General features: G+C 46.3%; 1 protein-coding gene across 1 annotated transcript in view; it reads left to right on the top strand.

Annotated features, from left to right (window-relative positions):
• Positions 1-19,388, top strand: part of TG (thyroglobulin) — a 660,241-nt gene that overhangs the window by 143,625 nt on the left and 497,228 nt on the right. Inside the window, exons 13-14 of the mRNA XM_085604890.1 lie at positions 2,879-2,956; positions 3,487-3,599. Of these exons, the coding sequence (XP_085461016.1) occupies positions 2,879-2,956; positions 3,487-3,599 (191 nt within the window). The remainder of the gene's footprint in view (positions 1-2,878; positions 2,957-3,486; positions 3,600-19,388) is intronic.

Below are 19,388 nucleotides of genomic sequence, written 5' to 3'. Positions count from 1 at the left end.
CTGCGGAATAAAATCATGTAGTAGACGTTCCTTTTTGGTCACATATGCCCCCCCCCCCTCCCCCCCATTAGGAAGAGTTTCTAGTTTTCTCCTAAACCCAGGCCATATTGTTGACAGATCCTGCCTGGTGGTGATGTCCATGTCTGACTTTGTAGAGATGCCGTGAGTGCGTTTCGGGCCCTAATGCTAGAAACGAAAGTGTGTCCTTTATGTAGGAAAATACAGCCTTGATTCGATTGGTGAGGGCCCTTGAGACCTCTGGGCCCTGGTGCCACTGCACCTGTCGAACTGTTGACAGCTACAGCCCTGTGTCTGTGCTTCCTGCTTTGATGTCAAATCTGAGGCCGTTGATCCTGCCCTGTGCCTGTGCCCAGATGCTCTGCCAGGGTGTCGTTTCTAGAATTCTGTAGTAAATTCGTGTGCTTTGCCTTGGTATCTGGGTTACCAGGTGGGATGAGCACCTTAGTTCAACTCCTTTTACTGGCAGGTTTAGACACTTTGGGGGATACGTACAATGAAGTGGCGGAGCGTGCCGTTAGCCTCCTTGGCTTAAAAACACTCTCCGCCACTTCGGAAACTCAGGGCTGCACCATATTTACAAGGATGTGGTGTAGCCTTGCGTTTCCCCCTGCGCTGGCGCTACACTTAAAAGTGTAGAGCTTAAAAGTGTAGCGCCAACGCAGGCACCCTTGCACCAGAGTGCAAGGGTGTCTGTGTGCAGGGGAGGATTGGTTGTGTATAGGAAGGTGTCCCTTCCTGCACATAAACAATCCTAAATGCCATTTTGTAACTTCCATGAGGGCTGCTTCATGCAGCACACATGAAAGTTACAAAATGGCATTTTTAAAAAGGTTTGTACATACACAAACAATGGCATTTTGCTTTTTCCATTTGTGCTGCTCAAGGCATAACCATAACCATAGCGTGAAAGGGGGCCTTATTTACAAGGCAGCGTTAAGCCACTTGGCTTAATGCTGCCTTGCACACAAGGCAAGGCCCCTATCGCCAAGTGAATGTCACAAAAAGTGATGTTCCTGTGGTGACAGGGGCTTGTACATATGCCACTGTGTTTCGGGGAATCTCTTGCCAAAATGTTCTGCTGCATAAATACTTTGTCCCATTGCTAGGGGGTTGTTGTCTCATTCTGTCATCTCTGTACCCTCCACCCTCGATTCCGCTGACTGTATTCCTTTCACCCGCCTTCTCAAACCCCTTCTCTTCTCCTGTGACTTTCTCTCTTGCTCTCTCTCTCTCTCTCCCTTGTATGTCTCTCTCCCTTGAATCTCTTTCTCCCCCACTTCTCTCTCGTCACAGCATTGATCTGTTGTGTGGATGACTCTACCTGTATCTATCTCTGAGCCTGTGAAGCCACCTTCGAATTCATTGCATTGACACATGGAATCGAGATGGACTGAGATTTGATGTTGATTTCTTCTTTGCCTGCTGCTCATTCCTTCGTGGGCTGGTCTTGCTGGGAAGGCTCTCTTCTGGAGTTCTTCCATGGCTGTCTTTGCTGAGGGAAATGGAAACAGGCCTTTGGCTAAGGGTGCATGATTGTCTTAGCATCTACCCACCTCTCCTATTTAACTTTGTGAGAGAGGTGGCCAGAAGCTTGAGTGTTGAGTTATTTATGTATGTAAGGTAAGTAAATGCGCAGGGGCTCGTAGAACATACCCCTTTAGCTTCCTCCATTACAGCACTAACAAAGAAGCTTGCTGAGTCCACACCATTATCATGGAATTGCCATCAGGAATGTCATTTGGCATGGCTGGCTAAAGATTGAGAAGCAATATGGCACTTTTCTTGCACATGATGACTGGATTGTGACTGTTTAAACACTTTCTGAAATGCACATTTGAATCTATTTCATTCCTTTCTATTCTAAAGGCCTCTTTTAGAAAAAGGTTGTAGAACCTCACATATTGTTCTGCTGCACCGCCATCAATATAGGTCTCATGTTTATTGTAATGCAGGTGGGGGATGCACCACCAGCCGAGGCTCCTCCGACTTCACCATTGGCTGCACATAAGTGTGGAGTTCATTCCACCAGACATGGCGGTGGGTTAGCTGGCCTGATTATTCATTTTGGTCATAGGTAACTCCATCAAAGGCCATCCTAGAAACGGTGATGGACCTTCATGAAGAGATATGTGGTGGGGCCTGACAATGTTATAAGCGTCTTTGGGAGCACGTATATGGACACGAGCATTGTCTCTCCTTCCTTTGAGGGTGCCTTTTTAATCCCCACATTTGTTGGCAGACACCCTGTTGGCAGTGCTATCCAATGCAGTGCTTAATGTGTACAAAAATAAATGCCAGGGTCCACTGCAGCTGGCTCTACTCCCATGTCACTCTAAACTCCAGGTTTAAGTCCTAGTTTTATCATGTTTTAAGATATATTAACTAAATGCTCCACTGAGTAACTCTGCTAAATAATACACGCATGGTGCCCCCATGTGGGGGACTCTCATAAAGACATTCTGGTGTTTACAAATAAGTGTGGGTGCTCAGCACTGGCAAACACCGCCACACATTAAGCACTGACAATGGTGGCTTTTCTGCCTGAGGCTTTCTGCCTTCAGTGCCTCCACTCCAGGGTGCATACAGAAGCCTCCACCACCGCTGCGGATCACACAGAACTGCACACGCTGTTACAGTAGACGAAGCCTCAGTAGTCACAAGCAGTATTTCCCTCTCCAGGTCTTTGCAGCTGAGGCACTGAGACTTCCCTTTTCCTGGGAGGCTGCAGTATCTATCCAGTCACCTCTTTGGGAAAAGATTTGGGGTCGTTTCTGGACCCAGAGTGGGCCAGCACATCTCGTTTCCTGGTAGCTACCTGACGCTAAAGGTTGTATCTTGCTCTCTTCTTCTTGCCAAGGTCACTGCTGGTGTGTTGACGAAAAGGGACAGTACATCACCGGCTCCCTGCGGACACGGGCATCACGTCTCCCTCAGTGTAAGTTGACTTTTCTTCTTCTAAGTCATGTGTGGCCTCTTCAGTCAGCCATCTATGTTGTACCATTGACGGGCAGTATTCGATGAGCACAGGTGATGGGCAGACGTCATGCCTGGTAAAATGTCCCTGATTTGAGATGAGAACTGGAGCAACCAGCTGGTGGGGTCCACTTTTTAGGTATTTACAGAACTTGGAAATTGACGATATAACCGATTGTAAATTTGGTCTCAGAATCTTTTTTCTTTTTAAATAATCTGCGGGATGCCTTAGCATCCAAGCAAGTGTTAGGGTCATTGACTATACACAAAATATATTTCAGGCAATTGGCGAGCTAGTAAAGATGTTTACACGTAACAACATTTGCAGAGGAAAACAGCCGCATTTCAGAAGCCAGTTCTGGAATACTAACATTTTCTGCTCATGCATTTATTTATTAGAAAGTTTTACATAGTGTGCTACTGCAAACAGCGAAATGTGTTTAATCCATATTTTTATCGCCATAACATTAACAGTGCTATTTGTTTTTGCAGGTAAAACGCCCTGCCAGCAGTCTCGCGCCAATGCCTTAATCTCCAGCTGGAAACAGAGTGATTCCAAGCTCTCGGGCACACCGGGTGCCCCTTTCACCCCAGCCTGCCTCGAGGTGAAGCATCTTTACTGTCTCTTTCACTTCCTTGTTGCCATCAGAATTACAATGAGATCGATGCCGTTTTTAATGTTCACCGTTCATTTTTCATACCCTCGGGAAAAAGTTTCAGCATCGTTGAAATCCATCAGTAATTTGATTCTTGATTATGAGAAGATAATGTAATTGGTTGAAGGACCAGAATTCCTACTATTTCCCCTAAATAACACCATTTTGCAGGCTATTGTAACTGTGGTAAAGCAAGTAGGAAGTAACCTGTTAAAGAACCTTGGAAAAATGACTTCTAATTGTATTCGTTTTCTTGTTCAGGATACAAACCCTTGTTTATAAAGGTCTCAGAGGGACGAGTGTCATGTAAATTCCTTACACTCCTTCCCAAGGACATTTTTAGATTCCTTACCATTCGATCACTTCAGGACATAAATATTTTGGAAGCCAGATTCTCTTATGCAGGATATCTTTTAATCAAAGATTTAGATTGTCTGTTCAAGAATGACTCCTCAACCACACGCGTGACCCAAAGTTTGTGCCTATACATTGATCTGGGCAATATGCATATCTTATAGGATAATAATAGGTTGAGCGTGTCCTGGCTGCCAGAACTAGACTTAAGAGCCCCTTATCCTGGATAAAAAAAATATTCAGTACAATTCAGACGATTTCCACAGTACACTGAGCAAATCATCAAATGATAATCAAATTGTAAGTATTTGGAAATGATACATTTGATTCTTCTTTATTTTTAAAGTTATTTTTAGATAGTACATCAAGACTCTGGGCGCAGGGTAACAGAAAACTTTACAAAAATAAGACAGCGCTCCAAAGCGCTCATGGAGATAAAGCATGTTACATCATCAATTGGATGTGCAGTATAGGATAGCCAATCAGGATGCACTTTTGGATTATGAAACACATGTAGCACATGTAGCTCATGTAATGTTTTCGTGAAAGTGTTGTTTGAGGTCACTTTTGAAGCCGGAGATTGACGGGGCCTGTCGGATGTGTACTATGAGAGCTTCCCATGTCTTTGATGAATGTTCTGAAACATGCTGCTTTAATGGGGAGATTTTTCTACATTTGTGAGCCTGTAAAAGAAAAGTTGATGGGTTTTAGGCATGTAAGGTAGAGGGCATGTGAGTTCTCCTTAGCAAGGAAGGATGGACTCTAAAATAAAATTTGATTGTTTATTATTTCCCACGGCCTTCCCCAACTATTCATTAGTAATGAGGGTAAAGGTGCTACAGGTAGTAGAAAGATTTGTGGAGTGCAATCCATATTCTGTGTGGCCGATCGAGTGTGTGATTGGCTATGTCTTCACTAAATGTAATAATTGTGGATGAGAAGTGGGACGCTGGGTCGTTGAGTTTACACTCCATACATGGGCTTGCAGTCGGCCTTATGCATTGATTCTCTAAGATTGGGAGTTGTCTTCTGGAGTGATTTGATATTCATATAAATCTCTATTTCAGGAAGAAGGAATTCGTTTGTTTGCTAAACATCTTGGCAGCTTTGAGTTAGAGACAGGAGTGGGGGATTTTTTCTGACTCATTTTGGATATTGTATGTATCACACCTTTTTACCAGTTATAATTATTTCCTTTGATCTTTTCAGTTTAGAGGTGGCCGGTGGTACTTTGTACATGATGCTGTAGATCTCTCCTTCATAGTGCTCGACCAACGTTTAGGAGTCAAGACTCCTCTCTACGTATAATTTAGTGTAAAGCTTAAAGGATCAAGGATCTTTTTGTTGCTAAGGTCCCAGAAGTTTAAGATTACAGCCTCAGGTTTAGCATGTATAGGGAGTGTTGAGGTATGCATGTTTAAGGTAGCGAGGAAGGGCCCTTGTCCAGTTCATTTCAAAAGATCCAGATAGCTCTATCTTATTCTTATCGCAAAGATCAGGTCCAAGGTAGAGTCCTTGTTTTCAGTGAAGGAGATGCAATGTTTAAATAGATTATTCTCAGATAGGAAGGATTTGAAGTTAGATGTGTGAGGATCTTCAAACTTCCCAATGCAGAATAAAATCTCCTAGGAAAATCTGATCACAGTAGGAGATGACTTGATGTTATCTGTAGTCAAGAAGTCCTCAGGGAAGCTCTTTTATTGTTGGTTGGTGTAAAGAAACAGGCTTATTGCAGGTTTACCCCCTCTGTTTACACCCATTTTGACTGCCGGGTGCTGGCGTAATGTCTCCGACATCCCCGGAGTCCTGCTAAACAAGGTCAGTGCATGCGCTCTGACCCATAAAAGGATACATGTTTAATTGGCTTGTCCCTAGGTGGGATAGCCTAACTTACATGCAAAGTCCCTAGTATATGGTGCCAGGGGTACCAAGGCCCTGTAAGTTAGCGAGTGTCCCCAGGGAATGCAACACTGTTTGTGCCACTTTGAGTGGGATAAGGTGAAACATGGCTCCCAGTCTGCCACTGAAGGGCAGTTGTAAGCTGCTGACTCGACTTTGCCATTTAAGGTAATGACAAAGCCCAATCCTCCCTTTTTAATATATGCAAGACACCCCTAGCATAGGCCTAATGAGCCGTAAAGCAGGGTGATGTAGGTTAAAAAGTGTAATGCACTTTTACATGTTCTAGCTATAACAACCCTAAATTCTCTTTTTTACTGTGGATAGGCTAGTAGCCCAATTGGCAAGTCCACAGTTACAGTCTGACACAGCAGTCCTGCTAACTTCTTAATGGGACTTCTAAAGGTGGTACTATATGAAAATAAAAGAATCAGTGCATTAAATCTAATTTAATGGTTAAATCAAATTGTATGTCACTGGTGGGCAAATGGTAACATAAGAATTTGCCACTTTAAGTTGTCCACCATTTTCTGTGCCCATTTACTGTTGTACTCGCGGTCTGTCCTGCCGATAGCTTGCTGCCCTCCTTGGGAGACATGCTAACAACTCCCAGGAAAGGTAACAATAGAGGCCTGTCACTGGAAGAAGTGTTACCCATGTGGCTTCCTGAATGGGGGAGGTTTGAGCCCAATATGCGAGCTTTCAAGGTGAATCTGCCTTTGAAGGGTAAATGGAGAATACTTGGGAGAGGGGCTGCTCTATAGTGTAGGTAGACCGGCTGGCACTAGTGACAGAGAAGGGAAAACCAGTTGCCAAAGTTTCCCCTTCATAGCCATACCTCTGGGTTGGGCTAGACCGCTCTGGATGCCAAGGGAGGGTTTTTGCCATTTTCGGAGTGGGCAGAATGGTGCATCCTAGGATAGCCAGATGCCACTCTTCCCAGGAAGTGGTCATCAGGAGGGAGGAAACTTGGTAGCCCACTGGCTACCAACAGCATCCTACCCTGAGGGCATTTTCTATACATATAGGGCACTCCTGTCACTCAGAACTCAGATCGCAACTGTACTAAAAGGAGGACCAAAAAAGGACTGCCTAGCTGCACTGTGAAACCAACAAAGAGAAGCTGCACCGGCATGGACTGCACCTGCTGAACTTGTTGGCTAGCAAAAGAGAGGGAGTGTGCCTGCTGAATACTGCTCAAGGTGAAGTAATCTCCAGAGACCAGCCAAAGCCAAGAGACACCATGCCCAGTGAGCTGGCCTCCTGTTCACAGCACAGAGACACAACAGCTGAGAAGCCTGCTGGGTCAAGTTAGCAGCTTAAAATCTTCACCCACTGCCAACCAGTGCCGTGCAGCACCAGGGACCAGCACCTGATGCACTAAGTTGCAGCCGAGTTTGCTGAGCCTGGATGTGTAACTAGAGTGTAATCGGGACCCCCAGAGGATGAGATATTGACCCAGTAAAGATTGGCCTGTGACTGCATTACCGGTAGTCCTGTGGCAACAAAACTTCTGCCACATCAAGAGGACTCGGAGGGACGTAGAGCCTGTGACCATGTCCACCTCACCCCCTTAGTGGACCGAGGAGTAGTCACAGTCAGGCCCCCGTCGACCGCATCACATTCACAGCATCCTTTGAGCATCTTCAGCATCCTTCAAGCATCAGCAGTATTCTTCGTCGCTCTCATCAGGACCACTTCCTTTTTTTTTATTTTTATTTTTTTAAATCTTTTTATTATTAGCAGGACAGGAGGTCAATTCCTTTCAACATACATAAGAAATTATAACATAACAAATCGAATTACATTAAAGCAGGGACGGCGGGAATACAAAGTTCAAAATTGAGCAGCAAGCATATTGTAGTTATTTACAAATAGCAGGTACATATTACAGTAAGAATAAAAAAACAGTAAAAAAAGAGAAAGAGAAAAAAAAAAAAAGAAAAAGAGGGAAGTTTTCACACAAAAGAAGATCCCCAAATTCTTTCTAGCCTCTGTAAAGATTTGACACCTCTAATCTTGGCAAGGGAAGACTCCATAATATATGTTTCTTTAGCGAGTATCCACCACTCCATAACATGGGGCGGATTGCTTGATATCCATGTTCTAGCTATAATCAGTCTAGCACATCCCATTAAGATATTTATGAGGTCATCTTGTGGGCTATTGAAAGTCTGTATACCAAGCAATACATATGCTGCATTGAGAGTTATTGGTCGGTGTAGTATCTAGGTTAAACCCTGCTTTACTTTCGACCAGTATTCAATAAGTCCGGGGCATGTAAAAAACATATGTTCTAAACTTGCAGCCATGAAATCGCATTTGGGACATCTAGTCCGTTCACTACTCAAGTTATTACTGGTCCACTTTAAAATTCTTTCTGGAGTATAATATAACTGACAGATGGTTTTGTATTGTTGAATTCTCAAGCTTGAGGAGTGAATAGATCGATTTAGACTGCAGAGAGCAGCAGAGATCTGATTGGCAGTGATGTTTATACCTAATCTTGCTCTCAATTTCTCGGCTATTTTCCCACAATCGTCCGGTTTGTAAGAAATAAAGCTTCTGTAACCCACACTGATGAGTGACCTAGCCTTGGTGGAATAGAAACATTGCCATATGTCAGAATCAAAGATATTTAACAGCTTCATTTTGCGTATGAGATAATCATGAATTTGAATGTATTTGAAACATAAAGTTTCAGGTAATTTATAGAGTGTTTTTAATGTCTCATATGCCAAAAAGCGGTCAGTACCATATAAATCACCAAGTGTTTCTATTCCAGCCAAATTCCAAGTTTTAAATATCCCATCATGAAATATTCCTGGCAAGCCGGGATTCGCCCATAGAGATAATTGGCGATGAAAAAACGAAGTGTTACATTTAGTTAAAATGAGTTGCCAGATTTTGACACTGTCTCTAATGGTCTTAAATTTTACTCGCTTGAAGTAGTTTGGATCATTCACTTTAGCTAGAAACATATTAGAGTCCTCGCCCAACATAAATTGGTAACAATAATATTGGTGCCTGTTCCGAATAAACAAACTGCGAAGACGGCTTAAAAAAGCTGAAAAAATATATAATCTAAAATCAGGAAAATTAAGCCCTCCTTGGCTAACCGATAATTTGAGTAAAGTAATTGATCTACGGGCTTTTTTGTAACCCCAGATATAGCTACTGAAGATCCCATCTAATCATTTAAAATAAGTATTATTGACCAAGAGTGGTATAGACCTCATAAATAAAGAAATTTGGGAAGTATACTCATTTTAATTAAATTAATCCGACCAGAAATACTAAGTGGTACCTTATTCCACTTTTTTAAAGTAATAGCAGTTTCTTTAAGAAGAGCCTCATAATTAAGGGTAGTTATTTCATTAATTTTAGAAAGGATTTTAACACCAAGATATGGGGCTGTTCCACACATACCTAGAACCGGAACCGGTGACTTATAATTCATAATAACTTGTGTTTTATGAGTATTGAGTTTGTATCCTGATACAGACCCGAATTTGACGGCCTCCTCAGTGATACCCGATATAGCTTCTGTTACATTAGTTGAGAAAAGGCTAAATTTTGAAATTATTAAAACAAAGGCTGATAAAGGGCGCGATGGGCCATCGCTCAATTACTTTGGGAAAATAACAGTTATACTTTTTGCGTGTTTTACGGCCCAAACACTGATGATTCTTCTATTATAGATCGGTTAAATATAGAATTACTTGATAGCAGTGGAGAGTTTATGATAATGGGGGATTTTAATCTTATCATGGATTACGATATTGATACTACCAGACACCGAGCCTTTCATAGGATGCGCCGCTCTCGATCTGCCATTACTGAACTTAGACGTATTCATAATCTAAAAGATGCACGGCGCACATTGTACCCTCTCGTCGCAGGTTTTACCTATTATTCAGCACCTCACCAATTATGTTCAAGAATTGACATGGCCTGGGTCTCCGACAACATTCTAGCAAATAGTTATATGGAGATCTGCCCGAGGGTGGCCACAGATCATAACCTAATTATTTTATCGTTTACTACCTTACAGAACCGGCAGAAACCCAGGCCATTTACGTTGCCTAGACATTTGTTGTCTAATAAGGACTATATAACACTCTTAAAGGTACACTTAGTGGAGTTTATTGCAATTAATTTAAACTCAGCTGCATCTAGTGTAGTCTGGGATACTTGTAAAGCTAGTATACGGGGTTTCACACAGCAGTTCGTATGGAACCAAAATTCACTCTATAAACTTGGTTTGGATACATTGGTCAATAAAGTTAGTATACTAGAAAAGCAAGTATCAGATGCATTGACTCAGGGACCATCAAACGTAACGGATATATGCCAAAAACTAGCCAGCTCAAAACTTAACATTAAAACAAGGCTTATGGAGAAAAATACGATTAGCTTACATAAATATCATCTCTCCCAATATGAGAGCGGAGACAGGATAGGTAAAATCTTAGAATATAAAGTTGCTGATGACAGGTCTAGAACACTTATTAAAGAAATTAGGGGTCCGAACAACATGATATATACTCAACCAGAACAGATCCTTGAGCAATTTGTGGCATTTTTTAGTGCATTATATACCCCAGAAGAACATCTGGCTACGAATAAGATACAAGAATATTTAGATTCTAATCTAACTAATGACAAGGAGACTGAAGGAATCGAGCTACTATCAGAAAATATCACCGAGGCAGAGATTAGACTAGCCGTTGCCACGTTACCTACAGGCAAAGCTGCCGGGGAAGATACTATCCCATTAGAAATTTATAAATTATGTATAGAGGAACTATTACCATTATTATCCATCGTGATTGGCAATATAGGAATTGCTGGGAATACACCTAAATCCTGGAATATAACAAGGATTGTCTTTTTTCTTAAAAATAATAAACCAGGAGATCAATGTGGGTCATACAGACCCATCTCGCTTATTAATACAGATGCTAAAATGTTTGCCAAGGTATTGGCCACACGACTAGCTCCACTAATCCCACATCTGGTGACTCCTCAACAACATGGCTTTGTTATGGGGAGAGATACCACAGCACATATCAACATGGCCATTACAGCATTTGATGTAGCTGGGATTAGTTCCACCCCACTCGGTATGATACTCTTGGACGCTGAAAAGGCTTTTGACCGAGTGGGGTGGGACTATCTGTGGATAACATTGACAACCATGGGGTTTAAAGGCCAATATCTTAAATGGCTACAGGCTCTAAACGATCAGCCAATAGCTAAGCTTAGCTCTGCTGGGATAACCTCAACCAGCTTCACAATTTCTCGAGGCACACGGCAAGGGTGTCCATTATCACCCTTACTATTCGCGCTATCTTTGGAGCCTTTTTTACGCGCTTTACAAGCTCACCCCAACATCGTTCCATTTAAATATGGCTTGAATTCGTTAAAAATTACGGCTTACGCTGATGATATAGCGATTTATTCAATCATCAGGACCACTTCCACAGGGAAGACCTGCTACATGTAAAAGGGCCTGGAACTGACTAAAGACTGCTTCACTGGCAGAAGTAACTATTTCTGAGGACCTGACTGGTCCCCCTGACTGCCTCCCTACCATATTTGGTTCCCTAAAAAGACTTCAAGTGACCACATTACAACTAGCCCAAACATTTTGATGAAAAAGTTTTGAAGTGTCAAATTTGTTGAACTTGCCATTGCTTGTTCGTAGTTGAGTAAAATAACTTATTTTCCTATAACTTGTAAATTCTCTTTCTCCAGAACCCTCCGATGGATCTTAAAAATGCAGTCTATTTTTATAAAGTGGATTTCTTTGGTGTCTTGTTGATTTCTTCTCCAATTGTTTTGGTGCATTTTAAACCCTTTACACTTTGTGTAAGTCTTGCTGCTCAGAGCCACAACTATTCAGGGCTGAGCTGGGGGTTTGACAAATGAAACATAAGGGTCCTAAAGGGGTTGGTAAGTGTATTTCACAGTGAGGTCTCACAACCGCACCATGTAAAACACTCCAATTCTTCACAGTTTAGCATAAGCGGAACATCTTTGGAGGTCTTCCGTAAGGTATTTGTTACTAATTAAAGTTTCTTGATTCTCAGTAAATGCTTGCTAATTCTGAAATTTGTTGTTTTTGGAGAGGCTGGGAAAAAAGGATCTCATAGGTCTTATTACTTACATCCTGTAATCTGATCTGGTATAAACCTCTTGTTGTAAGGTTGCCAGCCATACCGGGTCACGTTTAGCAAAAACACATGAATGAGAAAAGAAATAGGGCGCATTACATTGAGGTGCAAACACATCTAGAGACCAAATCACATTCAGGAGCACAGTAAAGTGCATGACATATGCAGGAGCAAAATCACTGTGTGGGGCATTGTGACATTAAGGTGCAAACACATGTAGGAACAAAGTCATAGTCTGGCTTACAAGTACATTAAGGGTCAAGCCACATATGGGAGAAACATTCCAGTGCTGAGCAGAATCTCCACAGAAACACAGTATGGAGCAGAAGCACAAGTGAAACAGTAGATTGTAACAGGATGGCGCGATTGTTTTGATGGTACGTGGTACCGTGGAGCAAATCAAATTAGACAAAAACATCTGGATCTGACTAACTGCAGTATTGAGCTCCTATTTTATTTGAACTTGCAATCATCTTGGTTGTATGCATTGCTGTCTGGGGGATACAGTAAGGGTTTATGTGGAGTGACTCACTGTCCCTACTGCCCGGGGGATCAAAAAGGGTTTTTTGTGGAGTGGCTCACTGCCCCTACTAACCTGAATGGGCACAAACAGGCATGATGCCCCAAAAAAGAAGCCCCTTGACTAGAAGATGCCTAGTTTGCATTGATCAAATAGGTACCATGTGATCAGGGACAGGAGGGTCATTCTCAGCTCCAGCAGCAACAGAAGCTCAAGCCCTGCTGAGCCCATGCAGGTGAGCCCTCAGAGGTATACTAATGGACCAAAGCACAAATAACTGTACCTGGCGAGGAAACATCGGGATCAGACAAGCCCAAATTGGTGCCCGGAGGTCACATCTGAGCATCGCGGAGGATCACAGCACTGGTGGTGGTGAAGACGAGGTCCTCCAATCCCGCTGCAGGACTTTGATGGCAGCAGGAGTCACACAGCAGTTGAGCTAATATGCATGTGAAGGCAGGAGGAAAGATACATCCAGGAGATATAGGCCCTATTGTAACGCCCTGAACGTCCCAGGATCGTTTAACAGACACGATAATGAGGACGCAACCACTTGTGAAGGGTTAGTTATTTTAATGAAGGCAAAACAATACAACGAATAAACAAAAGTTATAGTCACTGGAATCCTCCAGGCTAAGTACGTTACCAGCCCACAGCACGGATGGTCCTAACCGTCCTCTGCATATACGCCGATCCCGGCGTATGCCAACAGAGGGCAGAAATGAAATGGCCGACAATGCCAATCGGTAGGCTGTGAGGGGCACGACGAGTGTTGGGGAGAATCGAGGAGTCAGGGAAACACCCAGCCGGGGTCTCTACCTGAAGGGAGCAGCCGCTCAACCTCTTCCTCAGACTGCACCGGGACGCGGAGTCACCTCCTGGTGATGCGTCACCGATACCCCAATCAAAAGCAAGAAGACTGAACCGAGAGCAGCCGCTCGATCGATCCTGTGGACTTCCGAGTCTGTAACGCGGCAAACACCTCCTGGTGTGCGTTACAGCTGGCAGTCCCTGTATCTCTGGTCGGGCTGGGAGTTACGACTCCAACCAGCAAAAGCGCCACTGCGCTTTGACTCAGCCGAGTCAAAAAGCGAAGTTCAATGGTTGACCGGTAGAGCTTCCGGGTCCTTCACAGGTGACGATGGGGCAAGACACGGCCCAGGGAGTAACGACTCGACCTACCTCCGTTCTTGCCTTACTGGAGCACCACTCCGGAACACTGCTCTTCACGAAGCAGGTACGTCGGTGTAAACACAATATCCGACAGCCTTGTACCTCCCGGTTCCTCCCTTTATAGGGCGTGTTTTCCTTGAGTTATGTAACAGCTCTCCTGTTTACATAAGGGCGTGTTTTCCCTTGAGTTATGTAACAGCTCTCCTGTTTACATAACCTCTCAACCGCTAAGCATCCTGGGAGATGTAGTCCGTTTACGCTGGTTACCGTTTTCCTCCCCTCGCATGACAGGAATTCTTGACAGTACATCCTCCCTCTCAGCGGCTCCCCACGGGTCCAGCGCTGGCAGGAAAACGCCGATGGAACAAGGAGACCAAGCGCGGAGCATGAACCCCTTCAGCCGGTTCCCATGATTGCTCCTCCGGGCCATAGCCTTTCCACGCAACCAGGTACCACAGCTTCCCCCTGCGCCATTTGGACGCCCGTATGCCCGACACTTCATACTCCACCTCCGACTCCACGCATACCGGCCTAGGTGTCCCAGACGGCTTGGAGGGTGCTGGTTTGAGCAATGATACATGAAAGACAGGGTGTATCCGCAATGACTGGGGCAAGCACACCTTCACGTTCACGGGACCCAAACACTTGGTAATGCGATAGGGGCCCATGTACTTGGGATGGAACACACTGTTCTTTCGAAACCTCATGTTTCTTGTGGATATCCAGACGTAGTCTCCAGTGCGGTACAGTGGCCCGGGCCTTCTCTTCCTGTCGGCCGCAGCCTTGTATCGTCTCTTGGCCTCTATTAGGACAGCCCTTGAGCGCATCAACGTGTCTTTTATGTGTGCCACCCTGTCCGCTGTGGCGGGAATCCTGTCCTCTCTGAACGGATGTAGAAATGGCAAGAACCTGGGATGTTGGCCATAGTTGCTATAGAACGGAGATGACTGTGTGGAGCTGTGAGTGGCGTTGTTATAGGCTATCTCTGCAACCCATAGCAAGTCGACCCATTCTTCCCTGCCCTGGTCCACAAAACATCGCAGATACTGTTTGAGCGTTTGGTTCAGGCGCTCGGTTTGGCCGTCCGTTTGAGGGTGGTAGCTGGTGGACAGGGCGGTCTTAACATGCAGCGCAGTGCACCAAGTCTTCCAGAATTGCGCAGTAAACTGCGACCCCCGGTCCGACACGATCACCCCAGGTAATCCATGCAGTCGTACCACATTCTTTAGGAGTAGTGACGCCAATTCCCCGGCCGTAGGGACTCTCTTGCAGGGGATGAAGTGCCCCATTTTCGTCAAGTAATCCACCACCACCAGTATTGCCGTCATCCCCTGGTCTACCGGTAGGCCCACCACGAAGTCCAGTGATGTGCTATCCCATGGTCTATCCGGGGTCGGAAGTGGATGTAAGAGCCCTTGGGTTCGGCCATGGTCGGCCTTCATGGTAGCACACGTAGGACACTCCTGTCCCCACCTCCTGACATCCACTCTCATGGTTGGCCACCAGAAATGCCGTCCCATGCTAGCCACCGTTTTTTCAAAGCCCAAATGACCTGCGCATGGAGAGTCATGGCACCAGATGAATGCTTGTTTCCTTAGCCTAGGCGTGGGTATCAACAGGCACCTGCCCTTCAGGGGTATCCCGTCCTTCAGCTGCCATTCTCTGTGACTGAGGAGCCACCTCCGCCATGCGAATGACCTGATCCCTCTCTTTATTCCCCTCAGGAAAGTATCCGGTTGGATAACCCCCAATACCATCCTCGGGGAAATGATGGAACGCTCGGTCGCAGGCAATGGTTCCTTAACTGCAGATTGACGGGACAGGGCGTCCGCCTTCCGGTTTTCCGTCCCCGGCCGATATGTGATGCGGAAGTTGAACCCCGCAAAGAAGATCATCCACCGCAGCTGCCTGGGAGAAAGGTGTCTTGTGGCCGTCATGAACTGTAGATTCCGATGGTCCGTGTACACCGATACCACATGTCTTGCCCCCATCAACCAATGTCTCCATTCGGTGAAGGCGTCCTTGATTGCGAGAAGCTCCTTCTCCGCAATATGGTAGTTGCGTTCGGCGTCGTTGAGTTTGCGGGACATGTACGCAACGGGATGAAGCACCCCTGTGTCGTGGTTGCGTTGGGACAAGATAGCCCCCAGCGCCACATCCGAAGCGTCCGCTTCCACCACGTAGGGGAGATCCGGATCGGGGTGAGCCAACACCGGCGCCTTACCAAAGGCGCTTTTCAGGGCCTCAAAGGCTGTGTTCGCTTCAGGGGACCAGACAAACTCCTTGGACTTCCTCAGTAGCTGTGTGATTGGGGCCACCAATCCTGAAAATCCATCTATAAACCGCCTGTAAAAGTTGGCGAAGCCAATGAAACTTTGGACGTCCTTCACGCTTTGGGGCACCGGCCATTCTTTCACCGCCTTGATCTTTCGTTCTGCCATCTCCTGTCCCTCTGGACTCAGCATCACTCCGAGGAATTCCACGGACGTGACGTGGAAGTCACACTTGCTGAGTTTACAAAACAGCTTGTTTTCCCTCAGCTTTTGGAGCACAGCATTGACGTGGTGTACGTGCTCCTCCACACTGGACGAGTAGATGAGGATGTCGTCGATATATACGACCACGTAGATATCCAACTCCTCTCTGAATACCTCATTCAGAAAGTACTGAAAGGCTGCCGGGGCGTTGCACAGACCGAACGGCATGACGAGGTACTCAAAAAGGCCGAACCTGGTCTTAAAGGCGGTCTTCCACTCGTCTCCGTCCCTCATGCGCACCAGATGGTATGCCCCTTTCAAATCCAACTTGGTGTAGATACGAGCTTTCTTGACCTGTTCCAGCAGTACACTGATGAGAGGCAAGGGGTACCGATTCTTTATGGTTATCGCATTCAATGCCCTAAAGTCCACACAGGCTCTCAGCTCTCCATTAGCTTTCGGGATGAAGAAGAGTGGCGAGGCGGCCGGAGACTTGGACGGGCGGATGAATCCTAGCTTGAGGAGTTTATCCAGGTACCCCCGGAGATGCACGTTTTCAGGCTCCGTCAGGGCATACAGCCTGCCGCTGGGAACGCTGGCCCCTGGCACCAGGTCGATCTGGCAGTCAAACTGTCTATGTGGTGGTAGCACGTCCGCCTTCACCTCATCAAATACATCCTCAAAACTGTGATAAGCCTGGGGGAGAGCCACATCTTTTTCTGCCGCTGTAGCCACCGTCTGACTCCCGCTCTCATCTGCGTCAAGGGATTCCGTTCTTTTTCCACAATGCAGGATGCAATACGGTGACGTCATTTCGACGCGATGTGTTGGCCAATCCACAGAGGGGTTGTGTTTCTGTAGCCACGGCAATCCCAATATGACGCCATATTGGGGCGCTCGGATGATGTTAAAATCGATTTGTTCCAAATGGTTCCTCCCATATCTCATCGGAAGGACCCCCGTGTGCTGCCCGATGGGCCCCGTCACCAATCGCCTTCCGTCTACAGCATAGACGTCTTCGGGTACAGCTTTGGGAAGAAGCACTAGCCCTAGCCTGCATGCCTCGTTGTGGTCCATAAACATGCCAGTGGCCCCTGAATCCACCATGGCCACAACGGGTATCCACTGGTCATGCACTCCCACGTGCACCGTGAGAAACGGGTGTCGGTGTCCCTTAGTGACAGAGTTGGAGAGTGAAGGGATGGATGAGTGACTCCGAGATGCCCCTTCTTTGGTCTGGGAGTCCTCTAGTTTTCCGCCGGTATGTCCACCACGGCTGTTACCGACCGGTTGGCCCGATAACGTGACGTCTTCGGTTTGGCAGGGCATTCACGTACGTAGTGGCCTTTTTTGCCACAATATAGGCACAATCCTTGTTTACGGCGTGACTCTTTCTCCGTGGCTGTGAGGCTCGCTCGTATTGCGCCGATGTCCATGGGTTCTCCCTTGGATGCGGTGGAAGTTTCAGGACTTCCCACCGTCACATAGGATGGAAGGGATTTTCCTTTTCTCCCATGATCCCCTTTTCTTTCACTCAGCCTATGTTCCAGCCGTAATACCAGGTTGATAAGGCCCTCACATGTCTTGGGTTGAGGGTCAATATGAGCCACGGCGTCTTTGAGCTCATCGCACAGCCCGTGATGGAAGAGCGCCGTCTGTTTAGCAACAGGCCACTTGGTTTCCGCAACTAGCCGTCGGAACGCGTTGAGATACTGCACCAGGTCGTTGGATCCCTGTCTCAACTCACGCATTTCACGGTCCGCCGTGTACGAGTCAGCCCTTCTGTCGAATACCTTCAGGAATTCCTCGCGAAAAGCACCCCAATCACATAAGATGGGGTCGTCCCTGCTCACCAGAGGTACGGCCCATTGTGCCGCGTTTCCAGCCAAATAGGAAATAAGGAAAGCCACACGAGCCTGACTCGTGGGGAACGCCTTTGGTTTGCACGATAAATGTAGCGCCACTTGTGTGAGGAATACCTGCACTGTGTTAGGATCCCCACTGTACCTCTCTGGTGTTGCCAAGGGGATGGCTACCGGCATTTCCACTACTACCGCAGGGGTCTGGTTCGTGAGGGAGGTGCTGGGCGTGAGCGGGTCCAATTGGATAGCATCCAGTCTGGCTTTTACATCGGCTGTTTCTTGCCTAGAGGCAGCCACTTCAACTTGCACGGTCGCTAAAGCAGCCAGCACATCATCAAGTGTTGCCATGTCTGTTATCGACCGGGAGACAGTTAGTGTTATTACGGTCGGATATTTTGTAACGCCCTGAACGTCCCAGGATCGTTTAACAGACACGATAATGAGGACGCAACCACTTGTGAAGGGTTAGTTATTTTAATGAAGGCAAAACAATACAACGAATAAACAAAAGTTATAGTCACTGGAATCCTCCAGGCTAAGTACGTTACCAGCCCACAGCACGGATGGTCCTAACCGTCCTCTGCATATACGCCGATCCCGGCGTATGCCAACAGAGGGCAGAAATGAAATGGCCGACAATGCCAATCGGTAGGCTGTGAGGGGCACGACGAGTGTTGGGGAGAATCGAGGAGTCAGGGAAACACCCAGCCGGGGTCTCTACCTGAAGGGAGCAGCCGCTCAACCTCTTCCTCAGACTGCACCGGGACGCGGAGTCACCTCCTGGTGATGCGTCACCGATACCCCAATCAAAAGCAAGAAGACTGAACCGAGAGCAGCCGCTCGATCGATCCTGTGGACTTCCGAGTCTGTAACGCGGCAAACACCTCCTGGTGTGCGTTACAGCTGGCAGTCCCTGTATCTCTGGTCGGGCTGGGAGTTACGACTCCAACCAGCAAAAGCGCCACTGCGCTTTGACTCAGCCGAGTCAAAAAGCGAAGCTCAATGGTTGACCGGTAGAGCTTCCGGGTCCTTCACAGGTGACGATGGGGCAAGACACGGCCCAGGGAGTAACGACTCGACCTACCTCCGTTCTTGCCTTACTGGAGCACCACTCCGGAACACTGCTCTTCACGAAGCAGGTACGTCGGTGTAAACACAATATCCGACAGCCTTGTACCTCCCGGTTCCTCCCTTTATAGGGCGTGTTTTCCTTGAGTTATGTAACAGCTCTCCTGTTTACATAAGGGCGTGTTTTCCCTTGAGTTATGTAACAG

This window comes from Triturus cristatus, chromosome 5_1, assembly GCF_964204655.1.
Source record: "Triturus cristatus chromosome 5_1, aTriCri1.1, whole genome shotgun sequence".
In the NCBI taxonomy this organism is placed as follows: domain Eukaryota; kingdom Metazoa; phylum Chordata; class Amphibia; order Caudata; family Salamandridae; genus Triturus; species Triturus cristatus.
The sequence above is the reverse complement of the archived record's forward strand: the minus strand, read 5'-3'. Positions and strand labels throughout refer to the sequence as shown.